General features: G+C 39.1%; 1 protein-coding gene across 2 annotated transcripts; it reads right to left on the bottom strand.

Annotated features, from left to right (window-relative positions):
- Positions 1–4527: 4527 nt before the first annotated feature.
- Positions 4528–17472, bottom strand: LOC306880263 (sal-like protein 1). Of its 2 annotated transcripts, none has more exons than XM_079433692.1 (3): positions 16582–17472; positions 6801–10210; positions 4528–5548 (listed from the first exon to the last, which is right to left on the bottom strand). In XM_079433692.1, exons 1-3 carry the CDS (start codon positions 16652–16654, stop codon positions 5108–5110), a joined length of 3924 nt encoding a protein of 1307 aa, XP_079289818.1. In that variant the 5' UTR covers positions 16655–17472; the 3' UTR covers positions 4528–5107. The 2 variants fall into 2 exon arrangements, with proteins under 2 accessions (XP_079289818.1, XP_079289819.1); XM_079433693.1 differs by lacking the exon at positions 16582–17472 and adding an exon at positions 13160–13236.
- Between the last annotated feature and the right edge of the window lie 375 nt (positions 17473–17847).

The following is a 17847-nucleotide window of genomic DNA, read 5'->3' as shown; positions in this document are numbered from 1 at the left end:
TGCAACCTGTTTTCTACCTCAAACACGTTTTTTTTTTTTCATTTAAAACATTCTTCCATTTAATTTTGAATGGTGCACTAACTAAAATTCTAAATATTATAAAAATAAATGATCATAATTGGCATATTAGATATGTCATTGCTTTTCCTAAATACAAAAATGTATTTTAATTTTACTTCCCTGACAATTAAATTCTGCAACCTGTTTACCTCAAACATTTTCATTTTAAAAATGCATCCATTTCATTTTGAATGGTGCACTAACTAAAATACTAAATATTCTAAAAATTAATGGCAGCATCAGAGCAGCCTTAAACCTCTTTTGTTGTTGTGACATGAAAACGAATATTGTTTTTCATTATATTTAAAATATATATGAACAAAAATGTATTTCATCAAATTGTTTTCTGTATTCTATCTAATTTACAATTTCTGCATTTATACTTCATTTCTGCAGCATTAAACAATGTGTGTGAACTTATTTTTTCATTGTATGCTGCTTGAGATGCAGCTTCTGTGCCGTTCTTGCAGTGTAAAGATGGCACATGTTGGCTTTGATTACTCTGCCATGATAACACAAACACACAAAGACAGGCTGAGAAATCTTCCTCCGTGTTTACACTTTCAATCTAGAGTTCCTCTTTCAGCCAGCTGTGTACACGTCTCAGAGACTGAGACTCTTTCCTCAGGAAACCATGAACCATGAGAACAGAGGGTGGGAGTGAGTTAAGAAAAAGAGAGAAAATACTGGAGTAGTCAGGATGAAAGTGAGGATAAAGGACAACACTAATAACATAGACAACGAACAGATGAAAACCAAAATGAGCAGTGGATGCATGAAGCACAAAAGACAGCACTAATTGCCCTAATTGTATCCTTTGCTCCTGCACGGCCCACTACTGTCACACTCGCCTGTCACCTGGGAATGATTGACAGGTGGGCAGGTGTGGTGCTGAGCAGGGGCTCGGTCGAGCAGCACTTCAATTGTCCCAAATGTGTCTTTGATCTCCCCTGCGTAGACCAAAAACACAGCAGGGAGTCACAGCCAGCCCTCAGGGCTAAAGCCAGCACAGACAATATAGAGCAGAGGTGGGTCTGTTACGTGAAGAGGTCGCACACTCTGTTGAGAACTTCCTGAGGCTCATACACAGCGCTGAATCCTGTCACATCTCATAACCTTCCTCTTTGATAAACTGAAACAACGGCCACCTGCCTTATTCTACACTCATTCACACCACACCTCCATAACTGCATACACTGCAACACAAATGCAAAACGAAATAGTGAATACAATTAAATACAATATATTATTACGTCAGCCTTTTCTGAGACTGTGAGTTCTTAACAAGATAAATCTACATAGCATCAGTCCACCTGAGGTATGCAAAGCCTCGTTATAACCTTGTTTGTTAAATGTACTTTTGTTAAATGTAATGCAATAAGCTGCACGTTCTCATAAAATGACATGCACATAATATAAAACAGTTAACAAAAACCTAACATAAAGTGGTCTCGATGCACTATGGCATACTGACCTGTAGATCATAGAAAATGTCTAACACCCTGAAGCATGAGCATAAACACTAGAGTAAACTTAACAATGATCATGCAACTAGAAACCCAAAGGTGGAGATTCAGTTCCTTCATCTTTGTGTGTTTTTAAAAAATCACCACCTTATAAGTCTTTATTAACAATTTTATTATTTTCATAATTTTATTCCCTGCTTTCATTTTGTATCATTATGATAAACAGTGACCTGGTTAGGTGTAGACAATTTCTCACTTTCCTAAAGTATTTTGCACATACATGCACAAAGACCTTTATATATACAGAAGTACACATATTATCTCTCTAATGGACGATTCCTACAGCTCATCTTGTGTGTGTGTGTGTTTTAATTAAATAAATACTTATTCATAAAAAATAATCATATGATGTTCAATTTCAGTTTAAATCACATTATTAGACACCCATATGGTTTGAGTTTGCATAAATTGGAGGATAAATGACTCTACATTGAATAATAATAATAATAATAAATTAGGTAATCATGCAACAAATTACAAATATGCGTATCAACTGCAGACAGAGAACATGATTTAAGACGTATTAAAGATTAACATTTATCTATTTTTTTGTGTGTATGAACATCTCATTAAATTTTCAATAGTGTGTATTTATTCTTTTTAAAAGATAATAAATGAAAAGGGGGAACTATTACTGAAAAGTAGAAAATGACATGAATTAGGGTACACTGAAGAACTGAATTGGATCATTCTTTTTTCTTTCTTTTCTTTTTATTATTATTAAATAGATCACATATTCAGTCATCAATTATTATTATTATTATTATTATTATTATCAAATAAAAGCTACAAAATAAAACAATTAAAACTCTCATGGCTCTCTGGTTTAAAATGCATTTTTTTTTTTATTCTGTATGGACATCCTGATGTTGACGACTTTACGTCGTTTAATAATTTTCAACAATATCAACTACCGCAAAAAAAAAAAAAATATATCATGAAACATTAGGTTCTCATAATTCAATTATATTGAATTATAATTAAATGTAGTCGATAAATACGTTTGACAAAATTAAAATAATACTAAGAACTGCATTCGTCCTGGAGTAAAGTTTAACGGGTGTGAATCAAATAACCTTAATGTCAAACACCGATGACAAACGTCATAATTGAGAGGGGTTTCGTGTCAATGGTGTCAAGAATCCGCGCGTGAAGAATCCGGAAGCTGATGAGATGTTCAAACAAAGCGCCTGTCTCGTGGTGCTCAAAGTGAGCGCACAGATTGAGAGGGGCGGGGACCCTCTGCCGCTCCCGGACTGTTTGCAAGGGTCATTTAGCATAGCGATCTTGTAAATATTGGTGAATTTAGCCAGCTATAAAATCCGGGGAGGAGGCGGCATGGGGCGAGAGGATGCAAGCCTCGAATTAACAGATCCTGCGTTTCAGGAAGTGCAATGGTGTGTTAAATTAAATGCAGCTGGTGAAAAAGCAGGACGTATATTTTATTTTAAACGATGAAAGATTGATAGTTATTATTTTTAGCTCTTTTTTTTTTTTTTTTAAGCCGGCTAGGCCAATTCATCAATTACATTCCCTTAAAGGGTTTATAGCTATATTTTAAAAGTGGATGAATAATTAACAAGAATCAATATTAAAATTATAACAATAGCCCATAATACCCAGACAAAAGATTATTTTATGCTTTCGTTGGTGAGGACAAAATCCTGTTAAAGGGCGAAATATATGGGCACAGCCATATATCATGCAGCGCAAAATTAATATAAATGGGCTAATTTATATTTTGTACAACATTTACAGTCCGGCTAAATCCAAAATCTCCGTGTAAAATGAAACAATTCTAGTACCAAATTAAAGTAGCTCACAATATGTATAAAATATTTTCAGCTAAAAACCTATTAACTCAATGAAAAGGGGTTAGCCTACATGAAAAGTTTTCCTTATGAGAAAGAAATGGTGAAACAATCCATCTAAACAAACGCTGAAAGAAAGGGGCTTCTAAAACGATCGATTGTTTAATTAAAGATGCTGAAGCCTGTCAACCGGTAGAATGATGAACTCAGAAATGTGACTTACAGCGGAGCTGCATGTGTTTTAATGAAGCGCTCTGTAATTGCATTTGCATCCTGACGGACGCGGTCTGACGCGCTGAAGTTAAATATGTAACCGACTTTGGATTAACATTTCACACGTTTGATGCACTCTGTCGGGAGAAGAAATCCATAGTCCATCAGACAAAGAATTTCTGCCAGAGCTAAAAACAGGATTATCGACTGGGTAAACTGAACATTTTAAATGAAAAATACGTACATAATTTCAAATAGTTCAGATGGTTGAATATTTTTTTTTATAATGCAATACAAATAAATCATCAAGACCGACACTCTTTCTTTTGGAAAACTGATGTATTTGATTATTAGAGTAAAGAATTACAGTATCGTAGTTGTTAGTAGGTATTAAACTGTAGAGAAACTGGGCCCTAAAAGATCTTCCAACTTTTCAAGAAAGTGCATGTAACAGTCCATATATATATATATATATATATATATATATATTTATATAATATTTATAAAAACACTATCATCATTTGTCCCCTGGCCGAGATGGACCTTGTCTTCGAGTAAGACTATGTACAATTGCTGTAAAGGAATTTGTTGCTCCACATCCGAGAAAAAAAAAAAAAAAAAGTATAGGGCGCGTCAACACATGAAGTGCAGTAGATGTCAAACAAAGACGCTAGTACCTAGCAGCAGTCTGAAAGCCCAGCAAAACCTCAAAGATCACACAAGGCATTTTCCCCTCCCATTCGTAAGTGTGTGGACCTCTTCATGTCGACATCTAACAACCGTTTATGCTTTGTATCCTATAAGCACAAATAAAGAGTGAGAACTGAATGTAGTAAAAAAAAAAAAAAAAAAAAAAATATTAAGGTCTAAATAAACAGAAATTTTTTTTTTTTTACTTTTCTTTTTTTTTTCTTTTTAACTTCTAAGACAGAGAGAAAATGTCCCTGGATTTATGAAATGTTGATATTTCTCAGAGGAAGGTTTCTACACAGCTTGTAAACCATCTAGCATAGATAAGTGTACAGTATTTACAGCCTTACGTTGCACTTTTTAAGCTCTAAATCATTACATGAACATCAAGTTTTGTTAACACATACTACAGATAGAAAATAATTTAATGCCATGGTGAAGTCTTCTACCAAGAAAAGCTAAGTTTCAAAAGCACACTTTAAAACACTCATACAGATTCACTCTGCTGATAAAACAGAAAATAACATGAAAACTAAGTATAACTGTTAATATTTCCACTTGGTTTTTCGAGCAAGGTTATAATCACTAATAAATAAGCTCCATAAAACTATAACATGTTGTACATTGTACAAAAAAAAGCAAGTTCTTTTCAAACTCGTCTTCATCAAGTCTTAATGGCAAGCAAAAGCTGAAAGTTTTTTTTTTTCTTGCTTTTCATTCTTTCTTTCATGGACGCATATACCGGAGCATGTGTGTGTGCCAGTTTAAGAGTGTATGTTTGTTCATGAGCGCAACAAAAATGATTCTCTAGTTGGTCACTATCTCCTTGTCCTCCATGAAGCGTGTGAAGCGGAAGTGAGTCCCGTTCTCAGTGTTGGCCATTTTCTCTAGGCCAGCCAGAGCAGGATTGGGCTCAGAGTTATGCAGCTTTTCCATGCTGCCTGTCAAGCCTCCGATCGGAGAACTGCCCCCGTTGCCCACACTCCCTGACAGTGGAGGGGGCAGGCCTCCATTCTGGATCACAGAGATCTCGTTGGTCTTCATGGCCAGGCCGTTAGAGAAAGCAGCAGCATACTGATTCCAAAAGCTGGTTGGGTCTCCGTTTCCAACCCTACCGGTTAGGTCCTTTTGGAAGAGCTCAGGGAACTTTACAGGGTTTGTGCCCAGGAATGCCATAGGACCATCTACTGAAAGTCTGCGACCACGCCGTGCAGGAGCACTGTTCCACATGTGGGTACCCATATGCACCTAGTGAGAGACAGAGAGAGAAAAGGAAGTGGAAGCAAAGGGATTAAAGAGTATAAAAACAAAGAAGCAGTAGAGCTACAATGTTTAAAATTTAGAAACATTAAAATAAATACCACGTGAGATGATGCAATGGAAAAAGAGGACCAGCATAATAATTAGTATTAAAATAGGCCCACTGGAAGCAGCATTTGTCTAATTATTAAAACAAGGTTCAAATGTTGTAACGTTCACTCAGTGAGAATGGTGGTCTGCATATAAAACAAAGGGCCTGTGGTAGACGTGTGTTCTGAGAAAATTGCACTGTCCACTTTCATTGTGCTGGACAGTATTGTATCTGACAGTTGCCCCTAGTTCACCCTTGAAGCATGCAATACATTCAGGGAAAAAAAGAACCTTTTTTAATTGTCGCAACCCTTTAGTGTAGCATTGAACATATGAGGTGTACATTTTCTCATCTTTATGGTACTTTTGCCATTTACAAAGCTCGGAAATGATTTAGTGATTCCCCATTTATATGACAATCTTTTCAAACTGATAGTGTTTAATGCATTGTAAATTCATTATTATAATTTTTTTTAAATTAATATGCAGTGAAATCAGACATCTGAAAATTAATTTTCAATTTCATACTTCGCTTAAAGTGCACATATTTATTTATTTATTAAGAGGGAAATTTATAGTTTGATATTTAGATTTCTTCCTGAAAATTATGCCTATTGCGAGTCACATTTCACACAAATTAGTGCAATCACATATCCATATAAACCCCCCAGGATTCTGTTTATTTGTGAGCTTGGCCTTTTTATTTATGGTGATCAAAGATAAACTCTGGAAAAATAGTGAGAGTGCCACTGCTAAGGGTGGTTGCCACTGGTGACTGTGGTTAAAGCCTGTTAAGTGAAGCATTCTTGGCTTTGTTCCACCAATTTCAAGCTCAGGTATCAGCCCAATATTCATATTAATGGGATGACTCAACATTTCCACTTCATCTTTATTATTTCTGTATACTTTCTGTATAATTTCTTTATGCATGCTTGTGCTTTTCACTCCCCCCCCCCCCCCCCCCCCCCCCTTATTATTCACACAGCATTCTACGTATTTTCCCTCATCAATACTTGTTTATACGGTCAATACCTATTTTGGCTGGCTTTTCACAAACATGAATAGCAAAATAACATCAGTAAAGAGTTCAAATAACATATTTCATAAAAACAGAGAAAATAATTTTCCTCTTATATAAAGCAGTAATTACCTTGAGATTTCCTTTGGTGGTAAATGCTCGTCCACAGATGGTGCAAGCAAAGGGCTTCTCTCCCGTGTGGGTTCTCTCGTGGATTTGCAGGGCACTGGAGGAGGAAAATGTCTTCCCACAAGTGTTACAGTAGTGCTGCTTAGGTGTCCTCCGTGGTGGGGCAGCCGAAAGTACTGGAGAGGTGGAAGCAGATGAGGTCACCAGTGCTGGGGGCAAGTCTTTTACTTCAGGTTGAAGGCCATGCAAAAAGCCGTTGACCTCAGTCTTCATCATTGAGGACAAGGGTCCAATAGATAGAAGTGATGGAGTTGGGCTGGAGGCAAGACTGGTGTTAGGCTCAAAGAGCTGGGAGGGCAAATCTCGCATCTGGTGGGTCAGCATATGCTGCTTCAAGTTCCCCTTGGTGGAAAAGCCCCGGTTGCATGCTGTGCATATGAACGGTCTCTCTTTGGTATGACTTCGGTAATGAATGTCCAAGGCACTCTGGCAGGCAAACGTTTTGCCACAGATGTCACATGCTGTATTCTTCAAGATGCCTCGCTCACGGAAGGGGAAAAGCATGCTAAGAGGATCTTTTGATGAGTTAATTGAAGTAAGATCCAGAGCTCCGGGACTGTGAGAATGCGACTGCATGAGACCAGCACTAATGTGATCCAATGACAATGCCCTCTGCTGCCGGTCCTCCAGACTAGGAGACTTTTGCTGTTGGATAGTACCATAAGAGGGTGATGGAGCTTGCATGGAAGAGGTAGATTCAGAGACAGCTGGACTTCCGGCACTTTGGCTTTCGATGTCGCCTCCAAGAGAAGAGGAGTAATTTGTGAGTCTGTCTCCTTCCATTACTCCATTCTCTATTAATTTCCCTTGGTCACACTGCACTTCCTCTTCTGCTCCCTGGTTGGCACTCTTCTCCTGGCTGTCCATGCCTAATGGCTCCTGTGGAGTAGGGGATGAACAGAGGCTGTCTTGAGATGCATCAACTGACTTTGGTGTGTCTGGAATGCTGCTGTCTGGTCCATCCTCGATTCCTTCCATGTTTTCATCAGAGAAGTTGTCAAGATCATCAAAGTTTCTCTCATCAAATGAGCCAGCATCGGATCCCATGGATTCTGGATAGTTGTCAGGAAGAGGGGTGTTAGGGATCTGGCCACCCATGTGCATGCGAATGTGCTGCTGAAGTACCACAGCATTTGTGAACTTCTTCTGGCAAATAGGACAAGAATGCTGGACCCTCAGTGGTGGCATAGCTCGATGGACGCTGTAATGAGTCTTGAGGTTGCCCTTGGTGGTAAAGGCACGACCACACACTTTACATTTGAAAGGCCTCTCCCCAGTGTGTGTGCGGTAGTGCATTTTGAGTGCACTCTGGCAGCTAAGAACACGGTGGCAGATAACGCACTCATTAGGGTCTGTCATTTTCCTGTCGATGTTCTCAACGAGTTGCTGAAGCTTAGATGTTTCTGAACCTTGGAGAGGATCAAGGAGACCCCCGAAAGGAAACTTAGCTTTGAACTGTTCTGACATCAGGGGCATGAGTGGGTTAGTGGCCATTGGAGGGCTGTTGGAGGTGGTGTACTCAATGGTACCTTCCACTGCAGAGCTCATGTTTGTTGTTAGACTGGATGAACGGTTGTTTTCTTCAACTTTTTCATTTGAGGTAGGCAGGGTTGTCCTCTCCCCTTCTTCCGACACATTATCTGTGTTCTTCATGGGTGCATCAGCAGGACCTGAGTCGCTTTTAGCAGAATGAGAAGGGCTGCTTATAGCCAATGAGCTATTCTCTTCCTTCTTGATGAATGGAGGCAGGCTTGGGATAGTTGGTCGAAGTAACATGCCAACAGAGGATGTCAGAGTAGAAAGAACAGGTTTACTATCGAGCCAGCTAGTCACTGGCTTCTCGGGAGGCATGGACATACCATAGGGAATGCCAGTATTCGTAGGAATATTATCTAGATGCTCTGGAACAGGATATGGGTTCATCTGAATGTGTGGATACTTCTCTTTATGACGCTGAAAATGAACCTTCAAGTTACCACGGGTGGAAAAGCGGTTGCCACATATGTTGCATTTGTATGGCCTCTCACCTGTGTGAGAACGTAAGTGAATCTGCAAAGCACTGTCACTACCAAACACCTTGCCACAAAACCTGCACTTATGCTTGAAAAATGTATCCTCAGAGCTACTCTTCGGTTCAAAAGAACAGACATTAGGTGGCTTGCCTTTTCTTTGCTGAGCAAGTGCAGCCAGTGAGTTGAGATCCTCAACTGTGGTACCGACACTGGGCAGTGCACTGGAAAATATCGGGTTGCCTGGTGGGGGCTGAGGTAGAAGGGTATTAGCCACAGGATTCAATAGGCTTCCCATTGCAAAGGCTGGTGTGGATGACTTCGCAAGTGATGGATTTCCCAACTGAGGATGCAAGCTTCCCGCATTACCTGGCCTCTTGTCTGAAGGTGGGGCATTAACTGCAGCTGGCCCTGCTGCTCCAAGGTTTTGAGATGACTCTCCCACACTGGAATTATTCTGAGGTAGCTGCGCAACATTAGCCATCTGTTTCAAACTGCTAATGCTTGCAGACTGGCTAGCTATGCTCTGTGCTAACCCTGCAGCAGCTGCCAACTGTTGAGACAAATGGGAACTAAGAGTGGTTAGTGGGCTAGTACCTGAACCTAAGGTCACAGGGGAAGAACTAGGTGGTGCTTGGAGCTCAGGTGACTGTGAGGCTAGCAGAAGAATCTGGTGACGAATCTGCTCGATGAGCTGTAGCTGATGGATCTGCTGCTGCTGTAGGGCCAAAAGCTGCTCCATGAGGGCTGGCACAGCCACCCTTTGTCCTCCCGCTGCTCTGGTCTCTTGAGAGAACTGGGCCACAGCCACTTTGGTGCTCTGTAGGTTTTCAATAATGACGTTGCTGTTAATCATGGAAAAATTACCCAGCTCAGTCAAGTTACCCAGCTGAGGTAGTGAGGCAGAGATGACAGAGTTCCCCAGATTGGTCCCAGTGCTGCCCAGAGCTCCATGGCTGCTTCCAACGCCACTGAGTGGGCTGCCACCTGCCATGCGTCCGCTTCCATCATTATGGGGTGCAGAGACTCCTGACATCTCAGTGTCCATGGCCTCCTCTTTGTCAAGTACGTTCTGCTCCAAAAGGTCGGTCAACTCTGCTTGATCTGTGTTATTAGTTGTATCATTCATCTGCTCATCAGGATTACGAGGAGAGGAGCCTGGGGAGAAGGTTCCGGAAGGAGACACTGGATTTTCATTCACAATTAGAACTAATTGATTCTTAGTGCAATTCTTCTGGTGTTGTTCAAGATCCAATAGTTCAAAGAACTCTGCGCAACATCTGCTGCAGACATGGGCACCCGAGTCTTTACAGGGGGAGTCGTCCGGGTTGGTCTCTGTGTCCCCTGCAGAGGAAAATAAGAGGGGGGGAACAGGGGGATTAGTGATTAGAGATGTTTTGTATCTGAAGAAGCAGCTTTATCTGTTCAAATTCTTTTGTTGTTAATCTTCTGTTAATCAGTTTAATGCTTATCCCCCTCATACGTTCAAAAAACAACCATCAAAAAAGAAACAAATACCAAATAACACCAAGAAAAAGACCTCCACACTATGTAGAGCTATGATGAAATAGGATAAGAAAAGAAACAAAATCAATAGCACTTTTACAATATTGCTTAAAAGTGATCTTTGAAGATGTGTATCAAAGTCCCATCAATTCAACCACCTTAGGTAATCATTTTCTTCAGATAATCCATCAAAACATAAAAATACTATGAACTGAGAACAATGGGCCCTAATGAAATTTCATAGAGGGCCATTGATTTCCAATATTTTTCATACTCCTCAATGTCTACATGTCCACTAGGCACAAATCAACCATTTGAAGGACTTATTAGACTTTCAATTTGCTGTCAACTTTGCTCATTTTCAACCAACGGCAGGCATCTTGGACAGGTTATCCCTGTCACTAAACTAATTTGTATCCAGTCAGCCTGCAATCAGGATCTGACAGGAACAAGTAAGCCTTTGGCATTCAGATTGCTACGCACTCTACAGGAGTACAGAAATTCACTCACACCAGGCTAAGCATGAAGGAAGTAATTGCATGATCATCTTAATACAGAGAGTGGTTTTAAAATGATTTGGAATACTAAATAATTATTCAATCAGTAGGAAAATTTGTAACTAGTTTTAGGTGATTGTTCATGCAGCGTTATCAAAGCAAGCCTTTGAATACAAAAAATTAAATAAATAAAAAGTAAACAATTACTGAACATTTGGCTAAGCAAGAATCTCTTTGCTTGATTAAACAAGTGTAAGTTTAAGTGTACAGTAATAATATCACATGTCAGAACACGTTGATTTTTATTTAATTTATACAGTGGAACAGGTTGAGACTTTTTCTTGAAAATTAACCATAAGCATTTGCAAAAGAAAGTAATAAAAACTGTTCAGTTCCCTCCCAGCCCTTTTAGGGCTGTGGCCTTTCTCCAGTTTCCTCATTCTTTCTCACCCCACCTCCTCTCTTTTTGTCCCTCAAAAATCATGCTGTTTAACATACAAGTTGATTTACAAATTGCAATTCTCTATGAGTTCCATTCATTGTGGGGCTTCGCTCTAAACATTTTCATCATCGTGGAGATTCATTTGCAAATGAAACCCCTGCAAGAAGTGTGTCCCAGCCCTGTGGAGAGACAGGATGGCTCCCCATTGTTCCCCAGCATGGGAGTGTCAGAGCAGGGGAGAGGGGCGAGGGCCCAGCCTGCTCATCACGGCTGGCTCTAAAGCAGATCCTGTTTAATTCAGGGATTATCTTCCCCCTGTGTCTCTCTGAGCTGGAACATCAGATAACGTTAAAGTTGCCATGACAGTAAAGCCTTGTCTCACACAAACGATGTGTTGCCCAGACGGGAAAAAGTCAACTTTTTTTGATGAAAAAGTTTTAATATTAATCTGTTGAGGTGAGGCTTATGAAAGGGAAAAAAAAGTGAATATAGTGTGGGTGTAGTTAAAAAGATCACTTGAGTAGAAATTAAGGACTGATGTGTAAATCCTATTATACTGCTTATTAGAACAAATTGTTTTTCAAATATAATATAATATAATATAATATGTATGCTACAATATAGTAATATACATGATATTATTTAAAATAATAATAACAATAATGCACACTAACCGTCACTATTTATTTACAGTCATATAATATAATGACATTTCAGTCCAAAAATGAAACAACTTAAATTTATTCAGTGCAACCTGTTGAAGATCTTTGTTTTTGGTCAGCAAATTTTAGTCACTTCATCTGATCACAAAATAAAAATACTAACAAAAACTTTTTCTCTCTTCCTCAGTAAATATGTACCGCAAGAGACTTACTAAAATATGAACAACAGCAAAAGTTTTTGGAAAGAATAAAAAAAAATAAAAATTGAGGGGGAAAAAACATAATGTAACTTTGGAATATGCATTTGTATCCTTACAAATGCATATTCAAAAGTTAAATCGCTGTTGACTATTCAGACTCAAACTCAAACCTATAATTATTAATTTCATTATAATATTTAGAGATTTAAATAGCACCTTGTTTTCTGAGAAAATACATATTGTGGAATGTTGACATTTGAACTATTAATTTCCAAACAATGATATGATGATCATCAAATGACATGTGAAGGATGAAATAAAGTCTTATTAAATATCTGTCCAAAGAAACATTTTGACACAACCTCTGACCTGTAAATAAAGCATGCACTTTATTCTGCATGTAAACACTTGTACAAATCTAATAAATCAATTATTTAATTAATAAAAAAAAATCTGCATGCCCAAAAATAAATAAAATAGCATTTGAATAAATAAATGAATAAATTAGCATTTTAAACAATTATTTTCATTAAAAAAAAAACAAAAAACAAGATAAGCGAACTGAAATACATTTTTTCAACTAGAAAACCATTAATAGTTGAGAAATTAATTATACTCAAATGCCAATGTGCAATGGGCAGCTTACAAAGCCAAATGTGTGTCTATGCGTAGTCACTCTAAAGTTCATGGAAAGCAAGAAACGATGCTAGTTTGCTAGAAAGCTATTGCACACTGAGCACGGCTGTGTGCTGAGCTGTAGATTAGTGAGGCAGAGCTAGTTTTGGTGAGAACCGTTCTGTACAGTGTGATGGCTTTGGGTTATCGTCAGCATGCTACAGAGCAGGTTAAAGGTCTCATCCCAAGCAAATCAAGACAGAAAAAAAAGAGAAGAGAATTGGTGATGTGGTAAGTAAAAAAAGAAAAAAGAATGACTAGAAAAAAAGAGGATAAATATACATGAGAATAATTTGTAATGTCTACGTTACTTTTCTCAGCTGCAGGCGCCTTGCTAGTTGTGACTTCGAAGAGAGAGTTACTGTTCACTTAGAACCTCCTTGTGTGTCCCTTACCATCTTCCACCCGCCCTCAACTTTCCTGCTTTCCCTTGGCGTCCCTCCCTCACTTTCTCTCTCAAGCCATAGAAAACTTCCTACTGAACACTAGATGGTGTGCCTGGGAAAGGCTTCTCTGCTGGTCACCGAGCCCTCATCCTCAATTCTTATGACTTGCTCTTAAAAGGACGAGTGTGAGAGGAGACTTGAGAAAAAAAAAATTAAATCATACATAAACACTGACAAAATGACGAGATACAAAATCCTTGTTGTTTGCAATGCTTGTGTGTGTTTTGGAGGGGGTACCTCCCTGACAATCTCCCTGGGAGGGTGGGTGTGTGGCAAATTTGCTGAGGTGAAAGGGGACAGCAGCCACACTGATCTGAATCCACTTCACCCCCCACCTTCTCAACCACACACACACCACCCCAGAAAACAGTAAGAGTCCCTGTTTGGCTGGCTATAGCACAGCATGGTGGAGGTCAGAGACATGGTACACATGAACAAACAGTGACCTGATCTCTCCTCGTCTCCCCACAGAGGAAGCCTGGCAAAGGTTAAAAAAGCTCTACATCCCACCCTCAGTGACAGGCCAACAGGGACAGACTCCTCACCTCGGTCTAGCCGTAATACTGCTTTCTATAAATTAGCCTTTCTGCTTTTCTCAAGTAAGAAGACACCAAGGAAGTTTATCTGTATTTATCAAGACCTGGTTTACACCACAGGTTAAGGAAAAAAGTTACCAAGCAATGCTTAAGTCATGAAGACAGCAATACATTTCTGAACTGACATAGCCTACAGGTTATACCTTTGCCTCTTGCTCTGAATGAGCTTTATTTGGCTAAAATGTGAACTTGGTCAGCTGACAGCGGTTGACAAACACTGCCATTCACTTCTTTATTAAATTGAAAAGGGAACACCCAGCTATGCCATGATTTTGAAAATCTGTTTTCTTTTCCGTTTCTGAAATTCTAGCAGTAATCACTTAAAATGTACCTAAAATGCCCTTCTAGCACATCAGTCGCCAAACAACTGCTTATGTAAATCTGGGCCTGTTCTCCTATTCATTTTAATAACAACGAGCTTATTTCTGTATGTTCTCTATATGTTCTCTACAAATTAAAAGGGAATAAGCTATGTGAAAATAAGGGGATGTAGTCTACTTAGTATTAACCGCGAAATTCAGTAGGCCTAGTAAAACAAAACAAAAAACATAGGCTATAACAAGGGGGAAAAAACGATTATCACTGATATATTTTATTTTCTTATAAGCAAACATAAACACATTGTAAGTTTAAGGAACGCCAATGAAAATGAAGTTGTGACATCTAAAAGCAACTGGTGTCTATAGCGGCCCGTGATCTGTAACGAAAAGCAGTTTAGTTTTATTTTAATTATAAGCTCAGAATTCAAATTAATTAACGTGAAGAGGAGGAGCGTAAAATAACGTTTCTGTTTACTGCAATATTAAAGAGCTAATAGTTGTGTTGTGCCAGTAATTAATGTTTGTATATGTAAGCTATCTAACATAAAGATTGCCGTAAACGGTCATTAAATGAAAGGTGTGCTATATTTCTATAGCCTAACTTTCCCTTTTGCTTTAACAGTATAAGTAGGTCACTTCTGTTAATTCGTCACATGTTCCACAAAGGAATATTGAAATTGGATTTGACTAAAAGCTGAATAAAAAATAAATTTAAGGAAATTATTTGGATCTAGTTTCGATTTGAAACAAAATCCTTACTTCTTCAAAGGTCCCATTCTAATCAGAAACATGATAGCCTACAAAACGCTGAGTTAAGCAAGAGATAGGACAGTTCCTCCGAAACACCCTGTTTTAAAACGATTCAAGTAAGACACTTTACTGATCACAATGTTCAGTATGCCCTTTAAATTCTTTTTATAGCTCGATGGGACGTGAGACGGTCTTTAATTACTGCAGTTTAAAAGTAGTAAAACAAGAATAGGCTTAAAATGTGTAGTCAATGACTGTTACAAAACCAGGTTTTGCCTGCCTGACTTCAGAAACAGAAATGTTCAAACACTAAAAACTACTAAATTAAGAGAGCATTTTAGGAAGAAGAAAAAGTCATTCATATAATTAGGCTTGTTATATCGTTATTTACATGTGCAAAGAAAAATAATAATTCTATAATATATTTATAAATATTTTGCACTCTTATTTGTAGCTCGAAAAACATAGCCTATGTGTAGTAAATGTACGTTTTAAAAGGTGACAAGGCACTGTATGAAAGATGAGTTTGGTCACAGTGTGGGACTGCGTGTGTCGGAAACTAGCTACATGGCACGGGCTAGCAAGTCAGCTCCTGATCATAAAACTGAATTAAAAGCAAACGAACGAGATTACATATTGGTGTACGTTTTCGATACCCCTCTATTGTATAAGAAGGCAGGCTATTGCAAAATGAATATGACGCAAAAAGTTTAAATTATATAAGTGTGAAGCCATAATGGAAAAGCTCGATTACGTGAGCATTTGTGATTTCGTTGTCCGATCGCCCATAACATAGTCTACTACTCAGATTGATTGTGCTTACTCTTTACATATTACAGTTTCATAAGAGCTGGAAATACTGGAGGGAAATCTTTTTAAGAAAAGACGTTTCGCCGACGTCTCCTCCACCTCTAAGGTCGCATGACATAATTTTCGATAACGGAGTGAGATAGGCACAGCTGCTCACTGAGATAGCATGGTGTAAAACCATATACAGAAGAAAAAGAATCGCTTAATTAATACGTTTCATATTGTTTCTTTCTGGGATTTGGCGCTGCTGAAGTCTAGAGATGCAATATCCTACAGAAGAGGGGAGGAGGGGGAAAAGCTGAAACCATGCGAATCCCCACTTGTGTGGGCAACTTAAACGGGCCAGAACAAAACTAATTCTATGAGCTTTAACTTTCACCAAAGAATACTGATGGAGTTTGTCAAATATTTAAGAAATAAAATGAAACGCGAACTTCACCTATATTATACTTTCTTTTATAAGTCAGCTTGAGACCAACTTAAAAAAAATAACACGAGGATGGTATAAAGCAATTCTGAAAAGAATCACACAGACCTAGATGAAACGTGTTTTTGTTTTAGCGCAAAGCGATAGTTTCTAAAACTTTTCAGCTGTAGCTACTTAATAGAGCTCTTAAAGCAAGTTCCCTCAGTAGCACGAATAGCCTGTATAAATGCATCAATTCCTTGTCTGAGTTAAAAAAAATAAAAAACACATGGGGGAGTCACACAAAATACTTTCAAACTAAAATAATCAAAATAAAACTATAAATCGCTTTTTGGTAAAAAAGTGCAGCGCGAGTTTATGTGTGTAATAAGGGCTAGAACTCACCATTGTGCTCGGTTAGGACCAGCTGCGAGTCGGACTGGAAATGCTGCGGCTTCGCTTGTTTCCTCCGCGACATGCTGGCTCACGCATCAGCCACGAAAGAATAAAATATTACTATCAAATCTGCTAAAAATTACGGAAATCGAGCCCATCCACCGCGCATGTGTCCTGTTATGATTATCAATAATGCCTAGCGATTAATCATGGGAGGGGGAGGGGGAAGGGGGGGGGGGGGGTCCTCTGAAAGGCGATTGGCACCTTGTCAGCCCCCTATTCAAATGAAGTCTCTTTAATCAATTAGCCGCTGATTTGCTGGGGACTCTTGTCTCTCTTGCTGCTCCCACCCAATGAGTTGATCCGTGTGGAAGAAAGGCTGGATTTTCCAACTCCCTTTAGATACAGTTTAACCCTTCTTAGCAACCATCTGGTGGCTACGTTAGAGCTTAACTTGGCCACTACAGGAATGTCAATTTCTCTTTCGAAAGACCAAACGTATCTTTTGATCTCGCTGAGCATCAAACTGGTGCTCAAAAGTTGCAATTCACAAAAAAGTGTCCGGATGGCCAAACTCTCTGCCAAAGGTCTTCCACAGCCTTTTCCGTAGCTTGACGTTTCAGAGCGTATCGCGTATCCTCGTTTGTGATTGGCATTAAAGTCGTTGTAATTCAGCCCCTGGATGTTTGCAAGCGCACCGTTTCAAACCAAGTCGTTCTTTCCTCAAGGCAGCGGTGTTAAAAGTAGGTCGATCAACTGAGTTTTGTGCGTAATGGCAACTATCGGCGTCTCGAAAGTCCAAAGAATGTATCAAATGTCCCAAATCAGATTCATCTGATTATTGCCGAACGGGATCACTAACACGTTTTCATCACACGCCGCATTCAGCGAACAAACAAACTTTAAGGGCCCATGCAGAACGGTGAGAAATCCTCAGCCCCACCCCTCTGTTATTCTATTGGTCACTGCTCTGTTCTATCATAACTCGCGCTCTGTGTCCCTCTCAATCTCGCACCCACCTCTCCTTCCCACTCTCACTCTCTCACCGCGCGACTGAGACAGAGGAAGCGCTCGGGCTTCACTGCGAACCGCTTCGGCTGTGCGAATGCATCCCATCTAGCCTGTTTGAAAATAATTTCGCAAAACAATTTTAGCTTTTTATCTTTCGAGGCGGTGACAGTCCTCCTCATCCAGTAAATCTTTAGTGCTAAAATGTTAGAAGTCGCACAAAAGTGAAAAGTCTGGAAATCAAGAAAGTCTTTGGAAACAAGTATA

This window comes from Barbus barbus (assembly GCF_936440315.1).
Source record: "Barbus barbus genome assembly, chromosome: 2".
Taxonomy (NCBI): Eukaryota; Metazoa; Chordata; class Actinopteri; order Cypriniformes; family Cyprinidae; genus Barbus; species Barbus barbus.
The sequence above is the reverse complement of the archived record's forward strand: the minus strand, read 5'-3'. Positions and strand labels throughout refer to the sequence as shown.

What these genes read in the sequence shown, in the direction of transcription:
- LOC306880263 (XM_079433692.1), bottom strand. Translation starts at nt 16,654, where the DNA reads ATGTCGCGGAGGAAACAAGCGAAGCCGCAGCATTTCCAGTCCGACTCG. An exon ending in GGTCCTAACCGAGCACAATG is followed by an intron (nt 10,211 to 16,581) that starts GTGAGTTCTAGC and finishes TTTCCTCTGCAG; the next exon opens with GGGACACAGAGACCAACCCG. An exon ending in CCACCAAAGGAAATCTCAAG is followed by an intron (nt 5,549 to 6,800) that starts GTAATTACTGCT and finishes GTCTCTCACTAG; the next exon opens with GTGCATATGGGTACCCACAT.